The sequence below is a fragment of the Camellia sinensis genome, chromosome 9, assembly GCF_055761805.1.
Source record: "Camellia sinensis isolate YWXY chromosome 9, ASM5576180v1, whole genome shotgun sequence".
NCBI lineage: Eukaryota > Viridiplantae > Streptophyta > Magnoliopsida > Ericales > Theaceae > Camellia > Camellia sinensis.
The window spans coordinates 10,179,440-10,191,011 of record NC_138969.1 but is presented as its reverse complement, the minus strand read 5'-3'; the positions used below and the strand labels follow the sequence as shown (position 1 = coordinate 10,191,011).

At 37.8% G+C, this 11,572-nt stretch overlaps 1 protein-coding gene across 1 annotated transcript; it reads right to left on the bottom strand.

The window, feature by feature from the left end:
- Positions 1-375: 375 nt before the first annotated feature.
- LOC114288934 (uncharacterized) lies at positions 376-1,649 on the bottom strand. Its single transcript, XM_028232556.2, has 2 exons — positions 1,575-1,649; positions 376-1,498 (listed from the first exon to the last, which is right to left on the bottom strand). Exons 1-2 carry the CDS (start codon positions 1,644-1,646, stop codon positions 773-775), a joined length of 798 nt encoding a protein of 265 aa, XP_028088357.2. The 5' UTR covers positions 1,647-1,649; the 3' UTR covers positions 376-772.
- Positions 1,650-11,572: the final 9,923 nt, after the last annotated feature.

The window sequence follows — 11,572 nt, the reverse complement described above, 5'->3', positions numbered from 1 at the left end:
ATCCTTCCTAAGCCCAGGATAAGGATCCAGGCTGCAGGACATTTGGTCGGAATAACCAAATACTATAAGTTAGCTGGAAAAACTAACTTCAATAGTTGGCTGGAACAAACCAACACTTGTTACTCTTCAGCCGAAGTAAGTGTATGGCTGAAGAGTGGTTGGCTGGAATAAACCAACACTTGTTTCTCTTCAGCCGGAGTAAGTGTATGGCTGAAGAGTGGTTGGCTGGATTAAACCAACACTTGTTACTCTTCAGCCGAAGTAAGTGTATGGCTGAAGAGTGGTTGGCTGGATTAAACCAACACTTGTTACTCTTCAGCCGAAGTAAGTGTATGGCTGAAGAGTGGTTGGCTGGAATAAACCAACACTTGTTTCTCTTCAGCCGGAGTAAGTGTATGGCTGAAGAGTGGTTGGCTGGATTAAACCAACACTTGTTACTCTTCAGCCGAAGTAAGTGTATGGCTGAAGAGTGGTTGGCTGGAATAAACCAACACTTGTTTCTCTTCAGCCGAAGTAAGTGTATGGCTGAAGAGTGGTTGGCTGAAATGAACCAACACTGTGTACTCCTCAGCCGAAGTAATTATTTCGGCTAAGGAGTGGTTGGCTGGCAAGTATAGTTTAAACCACCTAAAACCGAAACAAAAGTAAGTGAAGGCATTATAAACTACAAGTATACATATCACAACCAGAATAAGAGTTGCAGTAAAATTTTCATTCAAAAAGAAGTCATTACAAGGGGGCTTAGTTCGGTTACAGAGAAAAGAGTACAAATTTAAGAGAAAAGTTCATCTATCTCGGCATCAAAGGCAGCATCAGTGTCAGCTAGAAGACCGGTCTCTGGCGGCAGGACTCCTTCAGTCACAACAGTGGTATCGACCGGAGCCACAGTTTCATCTGGCTGTTCAATAGTCAGATCTTCCACTCTGAACTCGGGCCGATCTATCTGATCCACATTCACAACCGAAGTATCCCCAGGGGCAGAGTCTTCATCAGAATCTTCATCATCTGAGCCCTCAAGGAACTGCTGTTGCATGGCCGTGGCATATTCCATCAGGGAGTTAGGTATGAAGTAGGCTGGAGGGTTGAAAACCTCGGTCTGAGGATCATGACCGAGCTTCTCAACGGCTCCCCTCCAGCCGCACTTAAAGAAAAGATCCTTGGCAGCATTACATTGTTGGGCGTAAGCATCCTCTGCCCTCTTGAAGCCCTGCTTGTCAGCCTCTTTTACCTTCTCCTTTATTTCGGCATCCTTCTTTCTTTCAAGTTTTAACAACTCGCGCAAGTACTTGTCCTTCAGCACAATGGCAGTCTTTTGTTTTTCGGCCTCGGCCGAACTAACCATTCCGGTCAAACGACCGACCACACCTCGGAGTTCGGCCATTTCCTTTCTGGCCTCCTCTAGTTCGGCCGATTTCGCCTCTGCCTCTGCCGCTGCTTGCCTAGTCACTTTCCTCAGCTCCAGCACCTTCCTATGGGTGATTTGATTTTTCTGGATGGCCTGACAAAGCAACAACCTCAATTTAGCCAAAGAAAAAGTTGAGTAGAAAAACAGAAATGCGACCGAAGTTACTTACCAGAATCATTGATTTAGTGGCTGACCGGATAGACTTCAGCTCGGTGGTTAACTGTTTGTGGTGATGCTCCATATCTTTTGGAGGGACAAGTCTTATCTCGGGCAAGGTTGGGTCCGGCTCCGGTGCTTCCTCGAGAAGAAAATCGGTTACCTTTGCTTTGCGGCGACCGCTATACCGATAGGTCGGCTCAAAATTTAGAAGCTTGGCCCAATCTCTTTCTTTAATCCGAAATGCGGCTCGCAAGACTCCGAGGTTGGGATAGCTATACAAGGAATGGAGATGGGCGAAATCTGCACAAAAGAGAAGTGTTAGTTCGGCTAATAAGAATAAACAACCGAGATAACACACAAAGCAGGAGACCGAAGTAAAATTACCAGGCTCTCCCATTTTCCAATTTATAGGTCGGCCAGGAATTTGAGCTTGAAAATCCTCAAAGTTCCCAGAGACCCAAAAGAAATCATCATCGTTAAGATCCTTGTCCGGAGTGTGCTTAATTATCTTCTCTCGGCGGCGGCGAATTCTAAGGTAGTAGACCCACCCAGCATTCTTTGAGCCGATGGAATACTGATGAAAGATCTCGGCCAGACCAAGATTTAGTCCGGTTTGGTGGTTTAATGCGGCTATCCCCATTATAATACGATATGTATTGGTGGATAGTTGGGTGGGGCATAACCTAGTCTGTCTAAGAAATTCGCAGATTAGCGGTTGGACAGGAAACCGCAGTCCGGTTTCTATTATGGATTGAAGGGTAAAAGGGACGAAGCCTTCATTGTCCCAGGGAGTAGCATCTTTCTTGGCCAACACCAGTTGGACATTATCAGGAATCTGGTAATCTTGCCTAAATTCGGCCATGCCACCAGGGGTTTCGACTAAATATCTATACTTACCCATTTGTTGTGTAATTTATGAATAAATTATTTCGGTACAAAAATTAGTCTCAGTAGCTCGGTTGAGCACACGCAGGAATGCCTGGGCAACCTAAGTCTGCAAGGTAGAAAACAAAGGGGTTAAGCACAGATCGTTGGACCGCGCTACAAATTATAAGCAAGATATGCAAATCCTACTTCGGCTTAGTGGGCTGGTTCTACCTCGGTTTATCAAAAGGTTTGTTAGCTCGGTCTTGAGCAGACTAGACCGGTTTATCGTCTAGGGGCAGCTTTCTGAGTTCGGCCTAAAGAACTAAAGAAAGCTGGTCTAGCCCCAAGGCCTAAATCAGTTGTGGAATGAATAAAGTTACTTCGGTTAAGTTTCTAGGGGCGGCTTTTTGAGTTCGGTTTAGGAACCAAGAAGACCGGCTTGGCCCCAAAAGCTTAGTTCGGTTGATAGCCGAAGTTCCTAGTTTCCTATATTCAAAATTTGGTGGTCTTATTTCGGCTAAAGTGAGTCAGGCTCTGGTAACCCACTGAAGCATCCAAGTTCTAGTTCGGTTCTTGCCTACAGAGATCTACCTGTGGGGGCAAACAGGATCCTAGTTCGGTTACTATGTGATTCTGGATCTAAGACTGATTTTCTACATAATAGTTTATACCTACATGGAGTTCTACTGGTGCGACTGTAAAAGTACGAAAGCAAAACAGACAAATGGAGAAAAATGTTTGCAAAAAGCATACAAAACAGAAACAAATGGTAAAACAAACAAAAAATTGCAAGATGGTTAGATTTTCTTACCAGAGAAGAGAGAAAGAAGACTGGAGTCGGAAACGGTGGCAGCAAGAAAAGAACACAAGCTCAACACAAGCTCGAGTGTGGAAGAAGTAGAGATACAGAAAGAGGATGAAAACAATAGAGTAAATGGTTCCAGAATCGAAAGGGCTGTTTTGTGTAAAAGGGAGAGAGAAAAAGGCGGCAAAAAGAAGCGGGAACAGTACAAAAATTCTGAAGGACGGCGTGACAGTTGGCCACAGCTTATCAGAGCTTGCCACGTGTCACTGGAATTGGAAGCGTTACAGTCGCTGTGATTGAAGAGACGTTTTGGCCGGACATAGTGATACCCGAGGTAAACTTAGCTCGGCTGGAAAGGCTAAAGGGTTTTTTTAGCTCGGCTGAAAAAGCGTAACAAACTTTAGCTCGGCCAGAAGGCTGGTAATCCCAATCATGTTGCACAGATGGAATTAAGGGGCAATTGAGAGGGTAATTTTTGGGAAAAACTGGGCCGAGCTGCGAGTTGGGCTTTAAGGCCCAGAAAAGCGAAGGACTAAGTAAAAAAGGCCGTACTTAATACTCCGGCCTAGAAGGCAAGGTTACTCCGGCCTTGGGGAGACAAAGTTACTTCGGCCCAAGGAGGTGAGTTTATTCCGGCTCAAGAAAGGATAGTTGCTTCGGCCCAAGGAGGAGTAAAGCTACTCCGGTCCAGAGGCAACTCGGAGTTAGGCCGGTCTCATTGTTAGTCCGGTCGCGACATACTCTGGTTAGGTCAGTCAGAACTTGCTACTTGGAAGTTTGATCTAAACGCACCAAGGTTGAACAAGGGCAGCCGAAGTAATGAGTTAGTAGAGAAGACCGAGCTAAGGATAGTTCGGCCTTCTATGTGGCTCAGCATAGCCAGTGTTATTTCGGTCATGTGGTAGTTCGGCCATGGAGAAAACCATCCCACTTGGTTTAAGCAGTGGGGGAGGGTGTAAAAGGATAAGCATTATCCTTAGGAGTATGAATCCTAGGAGGACTCTGCATGGAGAAATACAAGTCCTACCAGGATTGTGCCACGGGAAACTTATAAAAGCCTACAAGCATCACCTTGGAGGAGGTAATTGAAAACAATCTTTCTGAGAACTTAGAGCTTTGTCTATTTGTCAAGTTTTCTGACTTAGGCATCGGAGAGGTTTCCGGCACACACCCGCCGGCTAGCTCACGTTTGTGTTTTCAGGTGATAAAGCGACGTCGTACGGAGAAGCGTGGACTTGGTCAACAGGATTATACGAGGAGAATTATTTCCTCCCCGTACAGATTCAACTTTACTATTGACAGCCTCTTTCCATAAAGGAGTCTCCGGATTGGACATAGCTTCTTTAAAAGTTAAAGGCTCATTTTCTAACAAAAAAGTTAGAAAATCTGGACCAAAAGATTTTGAGGTTCTCGTACGTTTACTACGCCTAGTTTCTTCTTCCTTATTTTAATAGTCTAGTCTTATTAGGAAATATATGTTCAAAAAACGATGCATTCCGAGATTCAATAATAGTATTTACATACATTTCAGAATGTTTTGACTTATGAATCAAAAATCGATATGCACTACTATTCTTGGCATAATGCAATCAACAGTTTTAGAACCTCTCTTAGTCTTTTTAAGACTAGGAATAGTAACTTTAGCCAAACACCCCCACACTTTTAAGTATTTGTAGGATGATATTCTCCCATGCCACATTTCATAAGGTGTTTGATTTACTTTCTTTTGAGGTACTTTATTAAGAATATAATTAGCAGAAAGTATTGTTTTTCTCTCCATAAGTTCTGAGGTAATTCAGAACTTATTAACATGACATTTATCATTTCTTTTACAGTCCTATTTTTCCTTTCAGTAATTCCATTTTGTTGAGGTGAGTAAGGAGCAGTGGTTTGATGAATTATTCAATGTTCTTTAGAAAATTCACCAAAAGGTGATTTATATTCACCACCTCTATCACTTCTTAGTTTTTTAATTTTTTTACCAAGTTGATTTTCAACTTCATTCTTATATTGAATGAAAGTTTCCAAAGTTTCATCCCTAGTTCGAATTAAATAAACATAACTATATCTAGTATAGTCATCTATGAAAGTGATAAAATATTTTTTTCCACCTTTAGTTTGAATTGATTTAAAATCACAAATATCATTATGAATTAATTCAAGTGGTTCTGTACTTCTTTCAATTGTATGAAAAAGAGTTTTGGTTAATTTTGCCTTAACACAAATTTCACATTTATGATTCAAATCAATATCAAATTTAGGTAAACATTCCATATTAATTAATTTACACAAAGATCCATAATTAACATGTTCTAGTCTATCATGCCACAAATTTGAAGACTCAAGCAAGTAAGAAGAAGATGTATTATTATTAATAACAGAGGATACAACAGTCATTACATTTATTTTGAAAATGCCATCAGACATGTAACATTTTCTTACATACATCCCATTTTTGGTAAGTACAAATTTGTCACTTTAAAAAACTAGCCTAAACCAATGTTTACTCAACAGAGATCCGGAGACTAAATTCTTGCAAATGTCCGTTATATGCAGTACATTGTTAAAAGTGAGTTCCTTTCCAGATGTCATCTTTAGAAAAATCTTTCCTTGTCCTTCAACGTTAAAAGTCGAGGAGTTTCCCATAAAGAGTTGTTCACTGTTGTCCACCACAAAATAAGATGTGAACATCTTTTTGTCGGTACAGATGTGGCGAGCAGTACCAGTGTCCACCCACCATTCTTTAGGATTTCTGACAAGGTTTTCCTCAGAAACAACTGCAAAAAAGATTTATGTCATCTACACCATTGAAAATTTTGTCCACTTCGATCATATTAGCTTGAGCAGGCTTCTTGTTTGATCTTTCTTTGCCTTTGCGATTGCTACAACAATCTTTGGCCTGATGTCCCTCTTTGTCACAGATGTAACATTTGCCATTAAAATTGTACTTCTTAGTTTCCCCTTCTTTAGAGCCTTGTGCGGAACGTTTTCCAGAATACTTTCGTTTCTTTGCTTTTGGAACATGTTCCACTACATTTGCCTTCAACTCCATTGGATGCTTACCAGCCCACTTTTCATAATTGCTATTGTCCTTCTCAATCCTCAAACGTACAATTAATTCCTCCAATGTCATTTCTTTGCGCTTGTGTTTAAGGTAGTTTTTGAATTCCTTCCAGCCTTGTGGTAATTTTTCAATTAAGACAGTAACTTGGAAGGGTTCACTGAGAGACATGCCTTCTGCATGAATGTCATGCAGAATAAGTTGGAGATCTTGAACTTGACTGATTACAGTTTTTGAATCAGTCATCACAAAATCCAAGAATTTGCCAACCACAAATTTTTTTCAGCCAGCATCTTCTGTTTTGTACTTTTTCTCCAAAGACTCCCAAAGTTTCTTTTCCGTCTTGATAGGACTGTAGACGTTGTACAATGTGTTATCAAGCTCGTTCAAAATGTAGTTCCGGCAAAGGAAATCAGCATGTTTCCAAGTATCGTCCGCAACAACAACATGTCGGCCGGTTTCATCCTCATTCAGAGTAGGAGCATTTTCACGGAGAAAACGCCCCAGGTTGAGAGTAGTCAGATAAAACAACATTTTCTACTGCCATCTTTTAAAATCAGTTCCTAAGAACTTCTCTAGCTTTTCATCATGATTGACTGGCACAGTCACAGCAAGAGGAGGAATTGAAGCAATTGCAGTCACCATACTAGTATTTGTTTGAGCATTAGTTTCTGTAGCCATGAATTCTAAATTATAAAACAAAATTAGAATTAGAATTTTATATTACACAAAAAATTAAACCATAATCACAGAATCTAAATTCTGTAAAAATAAAAGATACAAGAATTTTAACTTTTATTTCCAATTGATTTGAAAATAAAATTTATTTAAGCAAATTAAGTCCAGACAGAAAAACATTTCTGTAACACTTTAAAAATTAAAATACTGAAAACAGAATTTTAATTAATGAAAACTTAGAAATTATTTCTGAAAACTAAAATTAATTTTTGACCAACTTTTCAAATGAATATTCTGAAATTGTTAATGACTGCCAGTATATTACTACTAGTTGTCAAAGAAAATAAACAGTATATTACTACTATTTGTATTTTCCAACCAGAATATTATTTTGTTAAATCACAGAAAATAATTTCTGTAAGAAAAAGAAAGGAAGAAAGAGAAACAAATGAAAAATTATGTATAAATAGAATAATTCGAGTCTGTCTTAAGATTGTTGGAATAATCTTTTGTGTAAAATAAATAATTTGAAACCAAATTAAACAAATAAAAATAAATTACTTACAGAATTTATTTACCGAAACGAACAAGTACCAAATTGATCAAGTCGTCTGTGTGACACTCTGTCCTTAAGACAGATTCGCCCTGCTTCGATACTTACAGATAAATGACATTTATCTCCAACGATACAATGATCTTTACACAAATTGTAGTAGCACTCCAAACAATCTATATGACGAACTAGAACTTGTGTTCTATACTCTTAGAATTTTCTCTAAAACTAGTATGAAGAATATATGTATGCAAGAGAGCAAAAAATTGAAGGAAACAAGAAAATTTTGGATGTTCAAACTGCTAGAAATGTCTTGGTATTTTAGGCAGATTAGAGGCCTTTTGGAATGGCTGAACAGGTACTATTTGAAATGAACAGATCTGATTTCAAATTGAATAGGTGCAAATTTGAATTGAACCTATTGAAACAGGTTTGAATCTGTCCGGTGTAGTTCTGTTAACACAGTTTGAAACAAACTGTTTTGAATATACTGGAAAATGACTAGAAAGGGCACTGTTTGGATAGGAAAATTTGGTGCAAAATTTAAATTAATTTTGTTTAGAAATTCAAATAATTTTTGTTCAAAAATTAAATAATAGGACCGATCCAACCTACAACTCACACCCGGACGGCGGCGCACGTGTGGTGGTTTGAGGCAAGGTTTACATTGTCCATAACCCATCTCTTGAGGTGCTTCTTGGGGCCCAGCCAAAGTATTGCCACCCAGAACTTATAGATACTGAGAGGGTAATTTTTGTGAAAATTGGGCCGATCTGGGAGATTGTCATTATGGCCTAATACGAAGGGTTGAGTGAAAAGGCCGCAAAGTTACTCCGGCCCAAGAGAAGTACAAAATTACTCCGGCCCGAGGGAAATGTAAAGTTACTTTGGCCCGGAAGTGACTTGGAGTTAGGCCGGTCTCAGAGTTAGTCCGGTCATGGCGTATTGTGGATAGAACGGTCAGAACCTTGCTACTCGGTAGCTCGATCTAAACACACCATGGTTTGTACATGAGAGCACCGAGATCAGGAGGAGTAAAAAGAAGACCCGAACTAAGGATAGTTCGGCCTACTCTGCGGCTCAGCTTAGCCATGATTACTTCGGTCATGTTGGAGTTCGGCCATGGTAAAAACTATCTCACTTGGTTTAAGCAGTGAGGGGGGTGTTAAAGGATAAGCATTATCCCTCAGGAGTATGAATCTTAGGAGGACTCTGCATGGAGGAGTAGAAGTCCTACTAGGATTGTGCCACACAAAACCTATAAAAGTTCACAAACATCACCTTTGGAGAGGTAACATACAACTTTGTTTTCTGAATACACAGAGCTTTGTCTACTTGTCAAGCTTGCTGACTTAGGCATCGGAGAGGTTTCCGACACATACCTGCCGGCTAGCTCACGTTTGTGTTTTCAGGTGATAAAGCGACGTCGTACAGAGGAGCGCAGACTTGATCAACAGGATTATACGAGAAGATTTATTTCTTTCCCGTACAGATACACATAAGTTCTTTTAAGTTTTCAATGTGGGACAACCATATAAAGGAAACCCACATTTACCTCTTCAACTTCCCTTTCCTCGAACCCAAAAACGACGTCAAGTTCCCATTCACTCATAAATGGTTTTAACAAACCGTTTGTACTGTGTGACTTGCCATGCTGTAAAGAACACGTCACCTCTTTAGATCTATCCCAAAAGACGTATAGGCTCTACTTAAATTTAGGTTCAAAATTAATTCAAAATAAATTTATAAAAAATCATAATTCGAACAGTTAAAATGTGTTCATGTACCTAAAATTGTGCGGTACAGAGCTCAAAAAATGAAAAGTAATGATGGGTTTGGAAACTATACAAACTCGCAAATACATGCATTTTTGTACACTATTGCTCATAAAAAAGTGGTGCATGCTCATCAGATACTATGACTGAATCAATCAAGGCTTAATTATTTTAATTAAGTATATTATTTTACTCAAGCTTCCAAATTTTTTTGTTAAGTTAAATGTAATTAATCAGTTAAAGAAGCCACGTGTTATCTATTTACAACAATCTCACTATTGTAAGGTTTAATTAAGTCATTATAATCCTCCTATACATGCAGATTAGCCTCCAACCATGTTCAATGGACAATGGACTCAATGGATTTAAGTAATCATAGATAAACATAACTTTATCTACCGAAATTATATACATAATGATGTGACTACATGGCATAAGAAAAAGACAAATTAGGAAAAAAATACTTAGACATTTCTTATTAAATAAATTCAATTTCAATGAATTCAATACATTTTATTGAGATCAATATAAATATATATATATATATATATATTTTTAAAAAATTTTCAGATATTTTGAAGACACTCTCACTCTAATCCAGATATTTGGCAATGTTTTAGAGGTACTCATTTGTGTTTGTTTTAAAAACAAAAATTCTAAAGATCTTAAATCGTCTATCAAAAATTTTATCATAAACTCATATGAGGGGGACTCACATAGAGTTCCTAGCATTGCTCTTTTAAAAAATATCGCACACACATTATTTTGCATAAATTTTTATTTATTTTTATTTCTATTTATACAAAAAGTATATGACCTCACCCTTGTCTATTATTATGTGACTTTTTTGTCTTTGTGTTGCAAAGTTGGCTTTTGTACACAGCTTCAATTAAGGAGGTGTCAAATTTGATGCTTCAATTATAGTATATAAGTTAAAATGATCAAGGAATTTGAGGCCAATTGATTTAAGTATTCTAAATTAGACAGTGATTTATATTTGAAGGTAATGTTAGTAATGTACCCTACACCAGCTAAACATGTCCCCCATTTCTAGTTGGGGTGTCTATAGAAGTTGTGCTAATGTGTCCAATGATCTAATAAACTAAAATCTCATGTGTTTTTTTTTTTTTGTCTCAAATGAGATTTGAAAATGCTTGGAATGAACACTCATTGATCATGATAACTGGTGAGTGATGAATGTTATGACATGTGTTCTTGTTGGTAAAACTTATGGAACTGAAAATTTGATGAGATGGGTGGGTGGACCTTGATGACTTGCATGGTTATGGTGGGCTTGAACTTGACTTCATGCTTGTAATAGGAGAATTTATGGGTATTACTTACTCCAACTAAGTACTTCATTTTGGAACTTTACATATGAAGGAAGAGTATACTTTGTACCCATGGGCCCCTGGTTAGGACAAAAATATAATTTTTACTTCTTTTTCTCCTAAATCTACCATTGACCACTCCAAGACTTTGAGGCCATGTTTGTTTGGGCGGACTGGATTAGTATTCCCATGACTAATAGTCCTAGGATTACGAATCCGTTGGATTATGTATCCTATCTTAACTAATAGTCAAGTTTAAAATAATTAGTCCATACCTCAATTGTTTAACCAAATATCGGATTAATAATTTTATTGGACTATTAGTCCAATCCCAAGCTCATATCCACCCAAACAAACATGACCTGACTGTTATAATAAAAATATAAGAGATCAAAGTAAAATTTAATATAAATTGTAAAGTACAAAGTATAATTTATTCATAAAAAAACTTATTTATGAGCGTTAATTATCCAACTAGGACTTCAAAAACTACATAAATTTTGGGCAAAACCACCAACTGGCGCTATTGGTTGGAGTTATTACTTAATAAATCCCGAGTGAGATTTTTATGGACATATTACTCTTGAAAATTGTGTGTTTTACGGTTGAGAATCATTAAAAAAAATGATAAGTTTATTGTGAAAATTGATGAGTTGATAATTGTTGGGTTGTGGGGATAAAGTCAGAAACGTGAGTCTATTGATTTGAAGCATGACTTCTTAGGTATTAAGTTCTTGTTTGAGAATATGCTATTTTAATAATTTTTTAATTTTTTATGAAAATGTATGTAAAAAAATAAAAAGAGTGATGCAAAAATTTATAGTGACTTTTTAATTTTTTTTTTAACTAAAATGTATAATTGACAAACGAAGCCTAAATCCAATCCGTAATTTCTCAAAATTTTGTTTATATACTTTCTACACTAAACATAACACAAC

What these genes read in the sequence shown, in the direction of transcription:
- LOC114288934 (XM_028232556.2), bottom strand. Translation starts at nt 1,646, where the DNA reads ATGGAGCATCACCACAAACAGTTAACCACCGAGCTGAAGTCTATCCGG. An exon ending in CCACTAAATCAATGATTCTG is followed by an intron (nt 1,499 to 1,574) that starts GTAAGTAACTTC and finishes TTGCTTTGTCAG; the next exon opens with GCCATCCAGAAAAATCAAAT.